At 50.1% G+C, this 20,862-nt stretch overlaps 1 protein-coding gene across 7 annotated transcripts in view; it reads left to right on the forward strand.

Annotated features, from left to right (window-relative positions):
• Positions 1 to 20,116, forward strand: part of LOC107314490 (ras association domain-containing protein 7) — a 38,069-nt gene extending 17,953 nt beyond the window's left edge. For 3 of the 7 annotated variants that reach the window (XM_015863730.2, XM_015863732.2, XM_015863729.2), the window contains 6 exons: positions 11,877 to 12,030; positions 12,982 to 13,886; positions 15,248 to 15,416; positions 15,737 to 15,844; positions 18,159 to 18,311; positions 18,411 to 20,116. In XM_015863730.2, coding sequence (XP_015719216.1) covers positions 11,928 to 12,030; positions 12,982 to 13,886; positions 15,248 to 15,416; positions 15,737 to 15,844; positions 18,159 to 18,307 — 1,434 coding nt within the window. In that variant the 5' untranslated portion in view covers positions 11,877 to 11,927 and the 3' untranslated portion in view covers positions 18,308 to 18,311; positions 18,411 to 20,116. Of the gene's footprint in view, positions 1 to 9,128; positions 9,874 to 10,785; positions 11,267 to 11,742; positions 11,766 to 11,876; positions 12,031 to 12,981; positions 13,887 to 15,247; positions 15,417 to 15,736; positions 15,845 to 16,353; positions 17,913 to 18,158; positions 18,312 to 18,410 lie in introns of those variants that run through there. The other 4 variants (XM_015863731.2, XM_015863733.2, XM_015863734.2 and 1 more) reach the window with 4 other exon arrangements.
• The last annotated feature ends 746 nt before the right edge of the window (positions 20,117 to 20,862 follow it).

Raw genomic sequence — 20,862 nt, forward strand, 5'->3', positions numbered from 1 at the left:
GAGGGGTTGCATTCCTCAGACACGGGTCTAGATAAGCGCTGGGCTCCTCGCCGCATACTTCTGATGCCTTCTGTGAACTCCAGTGGCACTCACAGGTTGTTTTGTAACTTGGAGCATGCTGCAAGCAGGCAGACCAGCTCTGCCCTGTCACGATGCTTTGCATTGATCCCTAAAAGGGAGCCTGGGGATGGCACTGCTGGAACAGAACAGGTGCATTATGATGGCATCATTTGTTGGAATTTCTCATGGATGGGATCCATGTTCGAATCACTGAGTGCCTTTGCATAAGGGGTGTGAAGGGGAGAGAGGGAGCTTTGTCTGCTGCTCGCTCTGAGCCAGGGTCAGGCTCCAGGGGATGCTCAGCAGGCTCACTGGGCAGGAAGCTGGCCCTGCAAATGCAAAGCAGTGTTGTTAAAGGCATCCTCCAGCTCTCCTTCTTCAAGTATAGTGCTGCAGGATCGTGCTTGTATGACAAAAAAAAAAAAAAAAAAAAAAAAAAAAAAGCAATTTGAGAGGTTGTGTGCCTTTTATCAGGAGTGGCTGAGTGCAAAGCATCCCCAAGCACTTCTTGCCCTGCTTATCTGGTGGTGCTGAGAAGGGGGCTGCTGGCTTTTTGCAGTGCAGGAAGTTCATCCCAGTGGTGCTGGCTGTAATGCCAGGAATCCCCACCACCTCCCTGGCACCGTTATCTGCTGGGAGAGTCCCAGCATTGCGCCTGGCCCCTCTGGTATATCTCCCTGCTTGCTACCCTGTGCCCCTGAAATAGGTGACGTGGTAAGTGAGAAGTTCCCACCAGCATAAATCTCCTTAAAGCCTTTTTGCAACTTTCTCATTAAAAGCATCCCAGGGGATGCTCAGAGCTGAGTCAGAGGAGCATCTTTCCCCCCAAAGTGAGGATGAAGGGCTGGGACAGAATGGGCTGTGCTCCAAAACCCACGTCTCCTGGCCAGGGGGTTCGAATCCAATTTTCATCGTTATTTCTTCTCTTTGAGGAGTGTGTTACAGCTATGCTTGGTTGCTTTGGATACCTGCAGGCCCAAGTGAACGTGCTGGGGAATTTGCCAGCCTTGCCCAAGCCTTTTGGCAGCAGGTTGGGGCTAGTGAAAGCGGCTGGAGTGAATCATCTGAGGGTGCTTCGTTTGCTGCTCTTTGAGAGGTAACGTGACCAAAAGAGGTAGTGGTATAATTACTGAAGATACCAGCTTGCAGGAGCATCTGTGCCAAAGTGTTTTGGGGACTGGGTGTAGAACATCCAGGTAGAACGTGCCTTCTACCCATTTAGTGGGGATTGGGGTTGTAGTTGCCTTTACCCTTGTTCTGTGCTGCAGAGAAATGCTGTAAGAACATCTGCCAGAGACCCCACTACCTCACTTTATCCAGGCTTTCATCCTGCCACCCTGTCCTTTTCCTCCTCTGTGTTGTGGGAGGTGACCCAACTATCCTGCTGTCCCCATCCCCACCGTGCCCACCAGCCATGTCCCTCAGTGCCACATCTGCATGCAAGGTAAACTAGAAGGAATCCCTCTTAAGGATGGGTTGCTCTGCATCTAGGTTTAAAGGTGTGAGGGATGCCTTCGGTATTAGCTCTTTGCGTGGTTTGTTGGTTTTTTTTTTAAGAGCATCTTTTTAAGGGATGTTCCTCTATCTGTTCTGACTTGTTTATGCCCTTGTAAACCTGTGCAGTCAAATTAAGTCATAAGTGTGTCTACATGCAGGGTTTTAAAGAAAACCCCATTATTGTAGATGACTACTAACAATTTCACGTCCTTCCATTTTTCGGGTGCCAAGCTCATGAGCTTCTAAAAGCAGCTGATTATCTTGCTTGTTGTTGGTTGGAGTCAGCACTTTCTTGAGGGCTGGGGTGCTTCCAGCTGCCCCGGGGTAGTCATCTAGAATAACTTGTTGCTTCAAAAAAAAAAAGAAACCTCTTACCTGAAGACATGGGTGGGTCAGCCCTGAGCTGGAAATGCTGGAGCAGGCAAACGCTGCCTGAATTTGGGATAGTTTCCTCTGCTGCTTCTTAACCTGCACTGAAGCATAGAACCTGCCAGAGCTCTTGATGTTAAGAGCCTTATCCCTGAACCTCCCTGTGGCCCTAAGGTGCCTCCTGTGCCTGGGAGGACTGAGGACAGGAAGGGCTCTAGGAGCAGTTCACAAGTTGGAGCGGGTCAGGTGTCTTTGGTGCCTTGAAGTGCATAATAGCACTTCAGGATCAGATTCCCCTATCATGTAGCTACGTGGCTGATGGGTGGAGGAAAGTCCTGGAAGAGCACTTATAGGGTCTTTGGTGGTTTAAAAGGTGCCTGCCAGGAATTGCTTCCCCAGCAGGTGAGAGCATGTGTTGGGGAGCTCATCGCTGCCTCTGGATGCTTGCCCGAGGCTTCTGGTGGTGTGCAGGAATTGGATGAACACCAGAGGTATTTCTAAATAGGAATAAAGACGAGGTGGTTTTGGAGGCTTTGTGGTTGCTGTTTTCGCTTTATTGGTTGTTTTTTTGTTTGTTGTTTTTTTTATTTTTATTTTTTCCTCAGATTTTGACAATGTTTGGAGATGGCAGCATTCTTTTCTGTGAAGAATCCGATGTGTTTGTGGTGTGAAGGCTGGGGTGGATGAGGAGGTGACCTTGTACCTCTTAGTACATTCTCAAGGGAATGGCTTGGAGCTGCATCGAGGGGCTGAGTGTTAGGAAAAGGTTCTTCCCCAGAGGGTGGCAGGCATGGATCAAAGCTGACAGAATTGAGGGAGCGTCTGGACAATGCTCTCAGACATAGGGTTGGGACTTTGGGTGGTCCTGTGTGGAGCCAGGGGTTGAACTCAGTGATCCTGTGGATCCTTCCAACTTGGGCTGTAAAACGTTCAGAAGGTTCATCTTCCAGCAGCAACCTGAGTAGAGTCTGTACTGCATGCAGCCTGAACATCCAAATGCTTCTGAAAACCCAAGATTTTTGTTGCAGTTTGCTGTTCAGGACATTCAAGTAGTCCCAGCAAGCTTAATCCTCACTGCTTCCATTTGACTTTACAACACCGTCTTGTTGAAAGGGAGTGATTTGTACCTCCTGACGGGTGACTCCCTGCTCCATGACCAGGCCCTTGCCAACATTTATTTTTGCAGAGCTGTTAACCAAAATATGAATGTGGTTTTGTGGGTAGCCCCCTGCGTTTTTGTGCCTGATAAGGGATGGAGTTGCCTGTGAAGATGCGCCTCTATTTTAGTGCTTTGAAGAGCTTGTTATCTCTGGGTGGGTTCAGGTTGGGACTGATGGCACCTCTGTCTAATTAATCACGTGTTGAGGTGCTGTGAAAGCAGACTTCTAAAATACACAAGTGTCTTATCAAAGGTTTCAACCTGGATTAATTCTGGGCCTTTTGTTTGTTTGACTCAGTGTCTGTGAGGGAGAGAGAAAGAAAGGAGTAATTTCAGCTCTCTACAAGCGGTCATTAAAGGCCTTTTTAATCCTACAAAGTTATAAATAAACATCCATGGCAGCGTGCACCTGCATATTCATTAGAGCATCCTTGTTGCTCCCTCTGGGGGCCCTGCAGTGCGTCCTTGGCGAGCGGCTGTGCTCCAAAGAGGGCAGGAAACTGCGAGTTACTCTGGAAATGGAAAATAATCTGGAAGGTTATCTATGGTTTTTCATTTGGCAGTTTAATTGCCTTTTCCCTTGTAAAAGGAGTTGGAGTGACAAGAGGATCGTTGCTGGCAGCTCTTCTGTTGGAGCCTGGGAAGCAGGCTGGGGAGGGAGAAGAGAATAGAGCAATATTTTGGGGTCATTTGGCTGCTTTGTGTGCCTGTTGGGCTATGTGACCAGCCTGAGCTTTCCTATAACTCTATGGAAATGAAATTCTCCATTTCTTTGAGGTGAGATGCAGAGAGCCGCAGGGCAGGCTGTGAGTGCTGTCCTTTGCAGCTGGTCCGGCTGCATCTCCTCATCTCTGTGCAGGACCACGGCTGCATTTTTAGAGAGAAACCAAAGCTGTAACACCAAGGAGTTTGGTGATGCTGCTCTCAAAATCTCAGGTTTCTCTGACAAAACAACAAGTGCCCTTGATGGATGTCTCTGCCATGGCTGCCTCTTCCCTAATGCTGTCCAGACATGCTGTCGGCGTGCTTGCTCGGTTATCTCCATCCTCTCTTCAATTTGCACATGCGGTCACTTCAAACAACATAGGACACCAGGTCGCAGGATGGATGCACCACCCACACAGAGAAGTAATCCATTTTAGTGGAGTTAATAAGGCAAAATGTTTAGAGTAGACAGTAGAAGTGGTCTATTGCCCATCAGAGCTCTGCTGCCTAATAAGGCCTTTTAAATCACACAGCTGTTTCCAGAAAGCAGCAGTACTAGTCTAAGGGGAGCAGCAATAATATCCCCTTAAAACTTTTTATAGGGTCTGATTCCCACAATCCCTATGTCAGCCCATGACAAGGAGATAGTTGAGGTAATTCTGAGTATTTCCAAGGCCAAAGCAGGCTCCTCTGTCTCCAGATTTGCAGCATTCCTCCTGCATCCCATGTCATGATAAACAGAAGCTGTTTTCTGTCTTGAAGAATAGTCTGCATGTAATAACGAGGGAATATTCATGAGTTACATCATGCTCCTCTTCTCACCTGCTGTGGGAAGCAAGCATGATGGAGATGCTGAAGTGCCTGGCAGGTGCATGCTGCAGGTGTGTTGTCTGATAGCCTTCAGGGCCTGGCATGTACCAGCTGTGCTGAGTGCTCACCAGAATCCTGCTCCTAAGGAAGAATGGAGGTTCAGGTTGGATATTAGGAAGGATTTCTTCTCAAAAAGTGGTGGGCACTGGGACAGGGTACCCGGGAGTGTAATTGCCATCTCTGGAGGTGTTTGAGAAGAGGTTGATGTGATACTTACGGACATGGTTTAGTGGGCAATATTGGTGGGAGATGGACAGTTGGATGGGCAGCACCTGCAGGATGAGCATTGCTCATGACAGCTGGAAAGCATGCACCAGATTTTCATATTAAAAGTCAAAGCCCTGGGGGGAGTTCAGCCCTGAAAGGTGTTGAAGTCCAGTCATCCAGGCTGATCCAGGCCAGCCTGGATCCAAAAGGTTCCAGACTCATCCTGTGCTGGGAGGTGGACACCTAAGTGCTTTCCCAGCCTCTCCTCTGAAGGGCTGAGCATCTTGGCAGGCTCATTGCACAACTGAAGATAAGCATGCAAGTACAAGGTCTGACTTATCTATAAGAGCCTTTCTCCTCTCATCTAGATGCTGCTTCTAATTTTTCTTCACTGCCTTGGGAAAAAAACTGCCATGGATTTACTCTTGTCTGCTTTCATATAGTTGTTCTTCACTCATGTGTCTGAGGTTGATCATAATGATTACAAAAATAGCAGGTGCTGCTCATGTTTCCCTCGGAAACCTTAATCTTTATGGCTGACTTTAATAGCCAGCCTTGCTCTCTTCCCCTCTGAATAGTGACTGTTAGTGCTGTTTAGGAGAAATACGGTGCATTAAGGACAGTCCTTCTAGGCTGTGTGCATGCACATACTCATCCATTGCACATCCATCTAGCCAGCTTTCAGAGTTTGCAGCAGTTGTGGTGTTGTTTTTTTTCTCCTCTGTTTGTCTTTTTATGTTTTAATGTATGAGTTTCCTGTTGTTGCTATGGTCTGTGCTTTGCTCATCAGTAAGGTACTCTGGGGAGGTACGTGACATGTCTTCAGTCTTATCATTGCCCATGATTATTGACATTGCAACACCGCTTTGCTGGCATCAGGGCAGGATGTGGTTAGCCATTAATTCAACTGCAACTCTAGGATGGGACACTGAGGGACCCAGCCCAGGTGCCCGTCACCTCCTGCATTGGTGAACTCCATAAGATGTGGCTGCTTGGATGCTGGTCTTGGCTTGTTTTTTTTTCTGTTTTTGTTTCATTTTACCCCCTATAAATTCCTTTGCTGTTTGCAAAGCATTTGAGTGGGTTTCCAAGCTTGAAGGCTACAAAGGTGGAGCTGGGATGGGGTGAGGCTCCTTCTGCAGTTTTGGGCACTTTGCCAGCCTGCCAGGGCTTGAGCCTCCCTCACTCAAATCACTACCCAAGTATGTGACCCTGGGGACATTTCCCCATCATGAGCAGCCCCTGGGCTTGAGGGTATGCCCCAGTTTTGCTGGCGTGGGCTTGCAGATCCCTGTAATTTGCTGGGGGAAAGTGGAGCAGAGCATCCCAGAGCCTCTGTTTTGTTCCTAATGTAAGGTTGCTTGCATGGGGCAGGCAGGATGTTGCTTGTGGCTTTCCGTAAGTGTGCCTTCTTTAAGATCCTAGTGCTGGCACAGGTCTGGTTTGGGGTTCCAGGGCACTTGTGTGATACTCAGTCTATGGCTTTCGTCTCAAACGATGTTTTGGCTCTTGAATGCTACAAGTGCCAGATTATTGGGTCTTCCTGGTTAGGGCTCTTCAAGCCTTTGCATGCAAAAAGCTCTGGAAATGTGACCTTAACTTGTGCAGAAGCTGAGTGCTGGTTCTGTTTTTCACATGGAAAAAGCCACTTGCTATGAGAGCACAACAGAGCTGGGCTGTGTCTGGGGTTTTTCCTGGAGCAGTGTGGGTGCTTTCTGCAATGTGTTTCTCATAGCTTTTGTACACAGGGGACAATGTGGCTGCAGAATGACAAAGGAAGGACAGGATGGAAGCTGCCTTTGGGCTGCCATCATCAGTGACACAGCGAATGCTCTGGTAGGACCTGTTTGTCCCAACTTGAGCTCCTGTGACCTCCAGCAGCAGCTCATGGAGTCACAGAGCTAGGGCAGGGCTTTGCTTCATGCTCTCTGTGGTAGTGGGAGCATTACCATGGTCCATTGCAGTACCCTTTCCTTCTATTTGTCCTTCTCCAGCGCTGCTCACTTCTACCTTTGTGCAGGTTGCCTTTGCTCAAAGAACTGCCCTGTTCCTGGGGCTGGCCCAGGCCAGACATCTCGTTGAGTTGGGGCTGCAGGATGGGCATCATCACAAGGCTTTTGTCCTCTGTAGACCTTCTCCTGTTCTTGCTTGTGAGCCACTGTGCTTTCCCTGGTGTGCTGGTCCTTTCTGCACCTTTGTAATAGGAGGCTTCAGTTCTGCAGGAGGGTTTTAGCAAGTGGTGGCAGTGCTCAAGCAGGCGTTTCTGTCCCAGCAGCTCACAGCGGATTTGCACATGGGCAAGTATGATCTCTTCAGTGTTCAGGAGCTGGGCTGGTACCTTGGGCAGGGAGGGACCTGGGAAGTGTTACATAGCTACTGGATGTGTCACTGCAGCAGCTGATCACAGTTGGTGAGTCACTGCCAGCACTCAGACATGCAGGATGGCAGCACGTGGCTGCTCCTGTCGCCACTTGCTGTTTACTTGTGTGGTTTTTTTTCCTTCTTCTCCTGCTGCTTGAATAGTTTCCTGTGGTGTGGGATCACACATGTGGGTTGCTTCCTACGTGCCTGCCTTTCCCAGCTCTGCACGTTTCCTTCCATCTCAGTCTTCTGGTGCTGGGCTTTGTCCCCAGCCATGGTCACCCCAAAACCACCTGATCACAGCAGGGTGTCCTGCCCTATCCACAGCACAGTGCCTGGGTCTCTGAAACATCCTTTTTGGGCTCCCAGTCGTCTGAAAGCTCCCAGCAGTGGTGCAGGATGGCAGCATTTCTGGCTTTTCCTTGTTTTTTCCCTTTCTCCTGGCCAGCCCCAGCTCCCTGTTCATTCCAGGGTGTTGAGGACATTCCTGCCTGTCTGCAGACCTTTAGTGGGGGGTTGCTTTGAGGCACAGCCTGTCCCCAGGAGCATCCCACCATCCATGCATCCTGTGATGCTCAGCAAGTGAAATTGCCAACCAGGCGAAACCCTGCCAGCCTTGTGGGCAGGAGCTGGGCACAGGGCTGCTGTTGGGGTCAACAAGGGATGAGAAACCCAGGAGGATTTCTTCCATGTTTATCAAGCACAGCAGCCTTAATTACAGGCTGAAAATTACTTGTGCGTGTTTGAATTTAGATCCAGAGGCACTCCTGTGGTGCAAGCACAGATTTCAAAGCCTGTCTGTGCGCTCGCCCTGGCACAGCTTGCTAGCAGGTCTTCTCCCTGCTGCCGGTGCTTCAGCTTTCCAGTCAATAAAGCAAACAGAAAACCTGACCCCCAAACAGAAGCTCTGCTAGCAAACATGTTCGCTGCTGCTTTCAAAGGTGATGTTTTCCATGCTGTGTTTAGCACTGTCTGTGTGGGGTCCAGATTTTGATGGCACAGGGCAGCATGCCCTCAGATGCTCTTGTGCTGGATCTTCTCCTAGTCCTTCCCTTCTCACCAATGTGAGGAGCTGTGGCTGATCCCAGGAACCTGGTAGGATGGTAGCAGTGCTTGTGAAATCTGCGCAATTCCATCAGCTGCTGAGATGTGTTCAGCTGACATCATAAAACACCTCGATTAGCAGGAGGACCAATTGCTTTCCCTTTTTAATTAAGGTAATCCAATTGGACAAGAGGGAATGGCCAAAGTTGTGCCAGGGGAGGTTCAGCTTGGATATTAGGAAAAATAACTTATCTGGAAGAGTGATGAGGCAGTTACATGCTACCCAGGGAGGTAGTTGAGTCACTGTCCCTGGAGGTGTTCAGGAGCTGTGGAGATGTGACACTGAGGAACATGGTCAGTGGGTATGGTGGGGTGGAGTGGGGGTTGGACTTGGTGATCTTGGAGGTCTTTACCAACCTTAATGATTCTCTGATAATCTGAAGTTGGCTTCAAAGTCCAAGCATTAAAAGCAGCTTCAATCCACGTGAGAGTGAAGCTTTGTTTAAATCTGGACTGAACATTTTCTGAGCTTGGTTTTTTCCAACTTAGACTTAGATGCAGCAAAAAATAAAGCTGTAGGATCTGGGAGTGTTAATTTATTTAATTATTTTTTTTCATGTCAGCATTTGAAATTCCAACTCCCAGTTAGGAAATTTGTTGAAGAAGTTGTATGAATCATCCATACCATCAATTTAGGACCAAGCACATGGGAAGGGAGCAGAAAATTAGTCACTTTGTTAATCTGCTTCCAATAAAAGTTATTTAGAAATCCATGGAGGGGGTGAGGGTGGGGGGGGAATAAATAAAAATGAGAGCAGCTTTTGGGAGTGCTATCACGCATCCCTGTGCTGGCACCACAGCCACCCGCTCGCTTCTCTGCACTGTTTTGGGGCTCTTCTCTGCTCCTTGGTTTGTGGTCAAATGGGTTATCAGAAAAGCTGTTTCTCACCTTCAAATATAGAGGTTGGAAAGCTGTCAGGCCAGGCTGGGCCATGGAAGCTTTTATAGCAGCCATGATAATGCTGCCTTGGAAGAGCAGATAACGTCAGGTGAGTCCTACCTCTGTGAAAACAAACCCTTCTGCCTCTGGGTTCTTTCCTAGTCTGGAGAGAGCATTCAGGAGGGGTAGAGGTTGAGGGACTGGGCCAGGCTGCAGGACATTGGGAAGCTCATTAATAGGGCTTGGAGAAGCAGGGAAGGATGCAGAGATAACGAAGTGTGAGTGTGGTCAGGGAAAGCTGGGGAATTGCTATCTTAGATCCAAGGACGAGCTTTGCATTCTTTGTAGCTATAACCTGCTCTCTGTATTACCACTGTGGGAAATCCAAAGGGTCGCTTTCCCACCACCGCAGTCAGGTTGAAGCTGAAACTCCTCCACAAGAGGCAGAAGGCTGCGTCACGCCGCTCCCTGCTTTTCGGTGCTGTGGGCCAAAAGCTGGTAAATGATTGCTGGAGGCTCTTGACCGAGGCGGGGCCAGAGCTCCGTTTGCACCCAAACAGGTGCCTCTACCCCCACAGCACCCCCAGGTGTCCCACAACTGGACCCAGCACTGTTCGTCACCCCTCGCCTCACCAACTGCTGGTATTTTGTGTGGGGAAAGGTGAGTCCGCTTCCTTTCACATTATTCAGTCCTTAGCTGGCTGGTTTTGCTTATTTATTTTCAAACTAGCCACTCCTGGCCTATGCTGGGGCTCTGCCACGGGATACATTTTGCTGGGGAGAAGCCTGTCTCCATGGGCAGCTCAGTACTCGTGGTCAGTGCATGGCTTTCCAGGACATACCACCACCCATACTGGTGTTGGTGTGCTGTCCCCCAGCACAGTGGTGACCTTGCGGTGGGTTTTAGGGTGGTGCCCAAGCTCAGCAGCATGGCTGAACTTTGTTCTGTGGCGAGGGTGGGTGCTGGATTAGCTGGCTGCTCACTACCAGCCCGGAGCACACAGCAGGTCAAAATCCTGCCCGAAACCAGGCTGGGCTCCACCTGGCAGGCACTGTGCTCGGTAGACCCGCTGTGTGCAGGACCCAAGGTCCTTTTGTCACTGCCGGTTTCCCTGTTGGCACCGCCAAGTCAAACATAAGTGAGCTCAGCAGGGAGGTGTCCATGCCCAGGTGACAGCTATGCTCCCATGGGCATTCTGTGGCTACTGGCAATGTGAATGGGGCCAGCTCATTTTGTAGCAAGTCCCAAAACACCATGAGTGAAATCTGAAAATTAGGGATTGATTACTCCGCTGTGGTTAGTGGAGAGATTTGTGTTGGATCAGCTAAGTGCTCCCTGGGGCGTGGATTTGGCTTTTGGGCTTGTTCTTCAATAAGTTGTTCTGTCTTGGCACCGTCAGATCTCCCATTAGAACTGCATTGTGAAACCATCTTTCTCCAGGCTTCTCCTGGCCTTTGTTGTGTGACAGCTACAATTTCTTGTTGCTGAAGGTGGGAGCCTTTCAGCCCTTGCTTTGATTTCTCAAGTATGAAAAAAAAAACCAAAACAAACCAAAACCAAAAAAACCACTAAAAAAAAAACAACACAACAAGACCTGTTTTAACTCAGGTTAAAACTTTCTCCCCTGCTCTGGTATCTGCTCTATCTCCAAACTGACAGCTGTCACAGTGTGTTCACAAACCTTGGGAATGGAAGGAGAGTGACTGATGAGTTGGGTTAGGTTTGGAAAGCAGCTTGGGGCCCACCAGCTTTCCTAGTCCTGCTCACCACACAATTCCTGATAAATGGACTGGATGCCATTGGCCTTCTTGGCCACCTGGTCATTTCAGAAGTGTTTAAAATGAGGGTAAACTTTGAGTTCTTTGAGTTTCTTTGTGTGGATTCTATTTTATTACGGAATCATTGAGGTTGGAAAAGACCTCTAAGAGCATCTAGGCAACCCATAAATCCGTAACTACCATGTCTGACAAGTCATCCCTTAGGAGCTGCAGTTCTTCCACTGCTGGAAGATACAGGAGCTTTCTGTGCCCATGATAACAGGTGTCAGCACCAGGTGGGTGCTGTGTCAAAAGAGGCGTCCAAGCTCACCATTTAGCAATGCTAAACGCGGTCTTGCTGCTCTTAATTTGTGATCATCAGTGTAATGACATCCTAATGGCATTACCAAAGGTTCATTTTCAGTAAAATAGCATTTCTCATGTGCTTCCTTATCCCAACCTGGCTTTGCAAACCAAGAGGCTTTTTTCCCCTCATTTCTTAATCCCCCTCAGAAAACTGGAGATAGAGTTAGATGGTTTATAACATGCTCTGTCTGTATCTTCTCTCAACAGGAGAGTGTGGGTGGGAGGGCAGTGGGAGGTTCCTCTGCCTTTTAGATATTGTTTGGAAACTCCTGAGTGCCACATTGCCAGATTGTTGGAGAAATGGCAGTGGGAGTCCAACAAATCCTTAGAAGCCTGCAGTATGTACAGGGGCAAACCCCACTGCTTCTCACTCAGGAAAGACTCGATCCTGCTGGCCAGGCCTGCACTGGGCATGGGGCTTTGGGTAAGGTAGGTTGGAGGGTTGTTTTGCTTTCGGCAGGTGAACATCAGTATTGTTAACAATAACAACAAAACCCCATGTGTACAGGAGTCTGAGCCCTTGTGTCTTCTCTCCTGCAGGGACCCCGTCCTGCGATGCCCCAGGGTGCCTGAGGCCCAGCAGCCACAGGGATGGAGCTGAAGGTCTGGGTGGATGGGATCCAGAGGGTTGTCTGTGGTGTCTCGGAGCAAACCACTTGCCAGGAGGTGGTCATCGCCCTGGCACGGGCCATAGGTAAGCAGCAGGCTAATCCAGAGCCACCTCAGCTCCCAGGATCACACTAGACTCCTTGACCTCTGTCACTGCCATGGGTTTTTGTCTCCCTGCACCACGTCAGAGACTTGCTGGGGAGACAGCCAAAATAAATAGCTTTTCTTTGGATAGATGCAGGTAGTGTGGCCAGGGTGCCTGGATGCTGGTGCTTGCTGCACTCTCACTGTGGTCAATCCTGCCTTCTAGTGGCTCAGTTTCAAAGTGCTCTGATCCTGATAGCTTGCAGACTTTGAGCAGAGATGCTCTCCTTCAGATTTAACCCTACAAATCAAAGCCATTCCTCTCTTCCACCTTCACAAAAAACAACACAGTGCTTTCTCCTCCACATCCACTCTTGAGGTCATGTTTTCTTCCGGAAGCAACAAGGCAACACTGGTTGATATCCTCAGCTATTTCTGTGCAGAAATGCCACTGCGGAGGTGCTGAACTTTGCAAACAGACATACACATCCTGCGGACAGGGGTAGTGCAGGGCCTCATTACTGGAGGGATGTCGTGTTGTCCCTCTGCCAAGAGCTGCTTATGCTCTTGGGTGTCTCTGGGGGCATGTGGTCCTTGTCCTTCCATGTGGAAACGCATTGAGATTGCAGGCAAGGTTTCCACCAGCTCCCACCTCCTGCAGGATGCTCCCCTACCTGCAGCTGGGAGGCAGATGATCCTTGATGGGCAGACCGAACCTTTCAGTGAGGAGCACTGACCCTTCTCAAGGTTTGGAATGGGAAAGGGAAGGAAGTGAGTGTGGGTTTCAGGGCACGCCTCACTTCCCTAGCCCTGTAGAATCATAAAATCATAGAATGGATTGGGTTGGAAGGGAAGAGAGATCACCTGGTGACAGGGCTCAGCCCTGGGGAAGTGGGGGTATCACTATGGGCTGTGGCTTTCCCTGAGTGCTGTGCTTGTGTTCCACCTGCAGGTCAGACTGGACGCTATGTCTTGGTGCAGAAGCTCCGGGAGAAGGAGAGGCAGCTCCTCCCACTTGAGTGCCCCTTGGAGTCGCTGGCCAAGTGCGGGCAGTATGCCAATGATGTGCAGTTCATCCTGAGGCGGACAGGCCCCAGTGTAGCTGAGCGACCATCTTCAGAGGGTGCTCCCCAGGCTCCTGAGAGGACGTTCATCCGGGCCAGCCTGCCCATCAAGCCCCGGGCACTGAGCACAGACATACCTCGGCCCCGGGAGCCAAGGAAATCAATGACCTTCAACTTGGGCCCTATGGGCTCTGTTGACCCATATGCAAAGAGCCGCTGGAGGCAGCATGCCTGGGAGGGGATGGACTTGAAGGACGGTGGGCCCAACCAGCCCTCCAAGGAGGAGCTGTTTAAGACAGTGCTGCGGCAGCAAGAGCAGCTGCACTCCTTGGAGGCCCATGGGGACACACTGGAGACAGACCTGCGGCTCTGGGAGCATGGCTGGGCCTCCAGCCAGGAGGATGAGATCCTCTATTTGGAGCACCTAGTGCGAAGGAATGATACGGAGCTGGGCGAGGAGGAGTTTTGGCAGAGCGAGCTGCGGCTGGAGAAGGAGTGTGAACGGGAGAGGCAGGAGCGGGTGAGGAGCCTGCGGGCCAGCCTGGAGGAGTACACACATAGGATCTATGAGCTAAGTGCCCGCACTGAGGCCCTGCAGAAAGAGATCCAATGGGAAATGGCCGAGAGGGCCAAGAGGGGCAAGGAGATCCCTGTGCCAAGCCCCACGGACCTGGAGGATATGGCTGCCAAAATGAAAAGGGATCTGGAGGCCAAGGTCAAGCAGGGCACGCAGCTGGAGAGCAACCTGGCCAGCGTGGAGAAGGCCCTGGAAGAAGCTGAAAGGAGCCTGCAGGTAGGTACAGTCAGGCTGCCCTGCCCTATTGGGTGATGGACTTCCAGGGGGAGGTGGAGAGGGTCTATACCTAGGAGAAAACAGGCACGGGTCCATCATCCAGCTCTATGTCCATCTTGGTACCTGCTTAATGACATTAAGACCTTCACTCAAAAGGGAACTGGCAGGAGAGCTGCATCCTGCCTGACAAGCATGGGGTTGGCTGTGCAGCAGTCCCCTGGACACTGCTCCCAGGGTGTTTGTAACCATACACACACTGTGCAAGCCTTGGGTTGCTGTGTGGCTCCCATTGTCTTGCAATAAAAAGCAAAATGCTACGTATGAGACAGGACTAGAGCAAGCAGTCCTCAAGCATCTACTATATGAGGCTGGTGGTTGGTCTCCTCACCAGTGGCATTGTCTCTGTGTCTTTGCCTGGAAAAAGGAGCAGGATGTTGAGGCATGAGGATTTTGGTGATGCTCCATGCTTAGCCCCCAGATTGGAGTGGCAGTGGCAGCCGTGTTGGGCTGAAGCCATGGAGATCTGTGGCTTACCCATCCCCAGCCCCACTGGGGTTCAGGTGCTCTGTGACACCTGCCCCTCTTCCCATCCCTTTCAGTGGAGCAAAACAAAAAGCTTCTCCTCTGCTGTTTCCTCAATGCCACAATGCTTCAAACGACTCATTTTGGGGTGGCTGGTGCCTGCCATCTCCTGCCACCACTATGCTCACACCCTCTTGCATAGATATGGGCCTGTCCTCTAAATGCTTACCTTGTCCTTGTTGCCCATGCATCCCCATGCAGGGTGCAACAACAGGGGTGCATCTCGCATGATGTAGAATGGTAGAATCACAGAATAATTTGAGTTGGAAGGGACCTTTAGAGATCATCTAGTGCAACTCGCCTGTAATGAACAGGGACACCTACACTAGATTAAGTGCTCAGAGCCCTGTCCAGCCTAAACTTGAATATCTCCAGGGATGGGGTATCTACACCTACCTCTCTGTGCAACCTGTGCTGAGGCCTTAATGTAAAGAAATGTTTCCTTTATATCCAACCTAAATGTCCCCTCTTTTAATGTGAAACCATTTCCCCTTGTCTATCACAACAGACCCTGCTTGAAGAGTCTTATCCCATGGCATGGTAGGCTCCAGAACTGTTTGTGGGGGGGCTGTTTGCAGCAGGTTGCTCAGCACTGTGTGGCTGTTGTTGGCTTGGCTGGCTAAGGTCCCCGTGGTCAGTGGCATGGCCTCTGATGGCCTTATCCATGTGGTTTTCCCCATGTCATCCTCAGAACTGGAGAGCAAGACTGAGGTCTCAGGAAGAAGAGCAGAGCAGCATGGGGAGAGTGTGGCTTACCCTGTCCCTGCTGTGTTTTGCAGGCCCAGAACCAAGAGCTGGAGGAGTTAAATAAGGAGCTGAGGCAGTGTAATTTGCAGCAGTTTATTCAGCAGACGGGAGCCACGGTGACTGTCGGGCAGGCCAGGTCTGAGGAGGACGCCCAGCCGGAGCTGAGCCCATGCGAGCTGCCAGCCTGCCGGCGAAACGGAGGTCAGCACGCCGCCTGGGTCCTGCCCTGTGCCCCCAAACTACTCTCTGTTGGCCTGGCTCCTTCCTCCTCCCTGTTGGGGCTGCTTGCAGCAGGATTCGTGGCTGTGTGTAACATAGCCCTTGGGACAGGGCTGGTGGCCCTTCTTCTGTAGGCTGGCTCAGGAATGGGTGTGTAGGGATGGGGAAGAGACCTCTCTGTGAGCAGGGGAAAAGGGGATCCAGTCTCTTCTCCCAGGGAAGGTCTGCACCCAGAGAGGACGGAGTCCTGGGTGCTCTGGCACGGCACCCTGCCTGAGCCAGGTGTTTTTCCTGTCCCATAGGGTTTCCTCCCACCGGTGCCGATTCGCCACCCAGTACCAGCACCAAGCAGCTCCTCAGCCATCCCCGGACCCTGCCAGAGCCCCTGGTGCCCAGCCTGAACACCGAGGGTGCGTATGTCCCAGCAGGTTCTCATGCACCGGGGAGGGCTTGTAGGGAGGGGAGAGGGTTTTGCTGCACGAAACGGGGCCACAGAGAGTGAGCGTGTGCTGGAAGTGGGAGGCCGGAGCTATTTATAGATGCCATTAGGAGAGCAGCGCTCATACCCTGCCATCCCCCGTGGCCTCCACTCTGCTGTGAGGGAGCGCTGGAGGGAGTGAGGCCATTGGTGTGGCATCCAAAGCAGTCTCCAGTGTTGTTTGGGGCCATCTGCAGCCCTTCGGCCTGTTTTCCTTTCAGCTGCTTTTAAGGCTGCTCACTCCCTCTGTCTGTCCTCGTCTCACTGGATCCTGTGAACACGATGTCTGTGTGTCTGTCTGCACCGCTCAAGTCCAGGGCTGGGTTTTGTGCTGCAGATGCATGGTGCTTGCCTACGTCACATCTTCTGTGCTGTTTTTCTCTTTGTGAATGCTCACCCGCTGCGATGGGGTCACTTAGTTTATTTTTGTCTGTCTTGCAGTCGTATCAACCAGGCAGAGCATCTGGAGGTAGAAGGGCCCAGCCAGTGGACGTTTGGTTGCCTTGCAAATGTAGCTGTATAAATAAAACCATATTCTATATATATATATATAAAACATTTTTTACTGCTTTATATCACAAATGGATACGGATGGCCAAACAGAGTATTTTTACAGACTGTAAGATAAGACAACGGCCGACCAAACAAAACAACCCTACTTACTCCTATGTGGATGAAATGAACTCTTTCTATTTTTTTAAAGTGCTTTCTATATTTAACACAAAGTGGCAGCACCCACGTGCCATGTGGCCTTCTGAGAAGACCTGCTGCATGTTCCGAGAGGTCCTCGCTCCCTTGGCTAGCAGAACAAAGCCGTATTGGGATGGCTGGTGACATCTCCTGCTTTGGGCTGCTCACAAGGCTCACTCAGGTGAAGCAGGCTTCACAGGAAAACAGCAGGTTTTACAGCATCGTGATGTGAAGAGGAGCTTGCGCTGGCAAGTGGGGATATGATGTCCTGTGCTAGTAGTGAGGGGAAGACTCACTCGTCTTGCTCACCCACATCTGATGCTCTCAAGCCACACTGACAGCCAGGAATTGTACCCCTGAGTGATTGAGTGCCAGTGACCGCCAGCACCCTGCCATCCTCTTGCACAAGTGCAGTGTGGATCTTCCAGTCGGCAGTCCTGCCCTCCTTGGGCTTGGCCCCAGCCAGCTGCTCCCGATGGGCTCTCCCAAAACCCCACAAACCTGTGTTGAGGCAGCAGAGGGATGCCCTAGGTACAGCTGTTCTGCCCATATGTCCGTCCTTGCCATTCCCACAAGGGCAGTGTGCCTGCTCTGGAGTGGCTGTCTCAGGAGCATGGAGATGTACCAGGACTATCAGATGAGTTGGTGGGTTTTAAAAACAGCCATGAGGCACACAAACAGCTTTTTTATGCAACTTTCTGGCCCCCTTTTTTTATTATAAGACCTGCAGTAGAAACCTTGTTCCTATGGTGCTGAGAGGGAGAGAAACAAGCAGCTGTTCCCTGGGGGGAACAACCTGGAGGGGACAACCAGGCTTCGAGGGGCACAGCTGGAGACTGGTTTTTCTGAAGCCCACTTGGTGTTTAAACTTGTTTTTAAATCAGCAACATGCCAGCAGGATGAGCCCTTCCCGGAGTGCCTGTGGCTGCAGCATGCAGGACAGAAACACTTTTGGTGACATTTCACTGAATGTTCTGTTTTATTTGTCTATTTTGGGGGTTTTGGTTGTGTTTTGTTGTTTCTGTTTGTTTGTTTTTTTTTTAACTTGATGGCCAGTAGTTCCTCTGTTTCTGTTCATCTGTCTCCACAGGTCATGTTGTATTTTAATTGTGGCTGGGGAGGGGGCAGTTTGTCCAGGAGGTCCCAGAGCCCTGGCCTCTTTGTTTTCTACATGTCTGCTCCGCTGTATGCAAAAAGAAAATGTGACTTGGATGCTGTGTTCTCTGTAAAACACACTTTCCATGTATGAATGTATCCTGCATACTACGGCATCGTCTGGTTTCAATTTTAAATAAATCTTTTGGAAAGGATTTGTGCAAAGTGAGCATGTGCATGCTGCTGTCTTGGGGCCATCCCTGCTCCAGGTATGTGCTGAGGTCTATGGGCACAGCGAGTGCTTTGTGTGTCCTGTGAAGGCCTCTTTGCTTTGTGCAGTGTCTCACAGGGATTTAAAGCTGTAAGTATTTCATAACCAGATGCTTCTTATGCACATGCTGCTCTTCTTTTTTTCTTTTTTTTTCTTAACTTTTCTTCCCCCCCCCCCTTATATTGCAAAGTGCTTTACAAACAGTGGATGAAGCTCATCTCCACTGAGAAGGCAGCCGTCTCGGGGATGAAACATGGCAGCTTTTTAATAATGCACAGCAGCAGCACGGAGCATTTTAGGACAGGAAGAGAAGGAGATGGCACTTGGCTGCAGATATGAGCAGGTAAGGGGGAAACCTCTGGTTCATTTCTCAGCCTCCCCATCCGTTTCAGCATCATGCCTGGCTGGGCATAAGCAGTAATGCTGGCTCTCTCCCCACCAGCATCTCCCTGAGGAAAGCCAGGAGCTGAGCAAAGACTGCTGCTCTCTGGACCCTTTGGATGTGCTCGCTCACAGCCCATTTTGGAGGTGCACGGCCTGTTTTGGAGGTGCCCAGTATGTCCGTACCACTGCAGTCAGTGTAAGACAGCAGTTGCTGGTGTCCTGTGGGATTTTCCCTGTCCCATGGCGAGGGGCACTTGTGGGCAAATGAAATATTAACGCTGGAGAGAAAGCTGTCAAGGGCAATGCAGCAAGTGCCTGCTGCTGTCCAGCACTTTGGTTGAGTGATACTTAAGGATTAAGAGTTTGCTTCATTTGGAGACTGCTAGGAGCCGAGTCTCTGGTTACTACTGAAGAACAGCAGGGAGATGCGATTTCAGACTTGTCTTCTTGGAACCAAGATTTTCTTCTCTCTTCTTCTATTTTTTTTCCTTCTTCTTCTTTTTTTTTTTTTTTTTTTTTTTTTTTTTTTTTTTTTTTTTTTTTTTTTTTTTTTTTCCACGAATCACTGGAGTTGGAAATGTGTGTTGGGAAAAAATGTATTTAACAATACGTTTGCTTCGTGCAACTGCATGAAGAAGTTTGTTCCCTGTGGTGTGAGAGCAGTGATTGCTCGCTTCTTGAACTTTTTGCTCTTGTTTTCTGGACTCTTGCTTTTAAAATGAGACTCCAAGAGGAGAATCAGGGTGTGCTGGAGGTTGTAAAGAGCATTTCAGTACCACCTGGGGTAAAACTCGAAACCCTCAATTCAGAAAGACTGCTTGCTTTTGGCATAGCCAAGGGACTGTTCTCCCCACTGGGCAGCCAATGCTCAGGTCATTGGCTTCATGCTCTCCCTGAACTATCCTTGAGATTTTGAGCTGTAAGCTGGTCCTCAACGCACCCTGAAGCACTGTTATCTGTGATTTTAACAAGTGGCGTCTTTCATTTTTGGGCCCCATTTGTGGTTTTGCTTTGTGCCAAATAAAGAAAAAAGGTTCAGCGCTGAGGGCACTTCCCACAGCAATGCGGGGCAAAGAAAAAGCCGCAGAACAATAATTCAATGGTACTGGAATCTCTCATTTTTGTCCTGTTACCACTTAGCTGTGTTGGGGTTGGTGGTCTCTTATATTTCTAGAAATGACTTTTCGTGGTTTTTGGGTATCCCTGGGGAGAGCATTGTGCCCGTGTGCTAAGTCTTGCGTGCTAACACCCGTGTTTCAGCCACCACTGAACACACGTTTCTGCAGCTCCTAGAAATGTGCCATGTTGCAGATTTCTTCCTGTTTTTCCCACAACCTATCACCCAACAGCCACAGAACAGCGGGATCTCACAAGGTAACAAATGGCTGATGGACAAGTTCCGCCCTGGACCCCCCACCTCCTGTCCCTGTTGTGTGGCTCAGCAGCGTGACCTAAATTCATCCTGGCACGAGGGGCCCCACATGGCAGGGATGTGGTGATATGCTGTGGCATCTTCTTGGTCCTTGGTCTGGCTGTGGTTTGTCCCACACTGCTGCCACTGGCCTCCACTTAAGGCTGCACGTGTTATTTAACCGATGCCCGCTGCAGTGCTCTGCCTTTCCGCTTTTATCTGTTCTAAAGGCTGTGTCAATAATACATTTCTGCCATTGAATATTTTATTGATGATTTGACTTTTCACTGCTTGCAATTCCCATTTCAAGGCTGCATGATTGTTCCTAATTAAAATTTTATGCCCTGGGAGAAGCCTTCTTGCTACAGTGGAGATGATGCTGTCCTTTTCTAGGCCACTACAGAGCGATAGGAAGGAATTACTCATTGTCATGAGATTAAAACAAAGCAAATAAATTATTTTTCCTTAAAGAATAATCTGAAAGTCCAGCATACGGCTCCTACCGTAGAGCAAAGATGTGGCCAGCAGGCAAGGCAGCGCTCCAGCACACAGTGGAGCTGGAGGATGCTGTGCTGGGGCCAGTGGGGAGCCACGTCCCCACAGCCCTGGGACACCATGCATGGCAGGACAGTGGGAAGGACTCCTTCCTTCCCCAGGTGGGATGATCCTCCCTGCCAACTCCTCAGCACCTAAAAATTGTGAGGCAGTGAGTGTTTGTGTAGTGCGCAGTGGCAGTGTCCTTCTTTTGTGTTTGCTGAGAGATGCATGGTACCTGCAGGCTCTGTCAGCACAAGGCACTGCGCAGGAGAGGAATTCAGCCACAGGCTGAATGTCAGTCGTGTCCTTGTGTTCCCGTGCCTCTTCTGAAGCTGCTCAGTTGTGGTGCTGGGCACCGTGTGTCTGGCAAACCCTGATTCTTAATTTTTTCTATTGCATGACAAAAGTCACTCCCATCCACCTCAGGGTGTCTGCTTGCAACACCAGCCATCCTCCTCCTAGGCAGGATTCGGGTTAGTAGCCACACTAGGGTGGCTTTTCAGGAACAGGGTTTGAATTCAGGGTGCCCAGTGGCATCCTTGAGGGTCCTCTCTGACTCAGA

Source organism: Coturnix japonica, chromosome 5 (genome assembly GCF_001577835.2).
Source record: "Coturnix japonica isolate 7356 chromosome 5, Coturnix japonica 2.1, whole genome shotgun sequence".
Classification (NCBI taxonomy): Eukaryota; Metazoa; Chordata; class Aves; order Galliformes; family Phasianidae; genus Coturnix; species Coturnix japonica.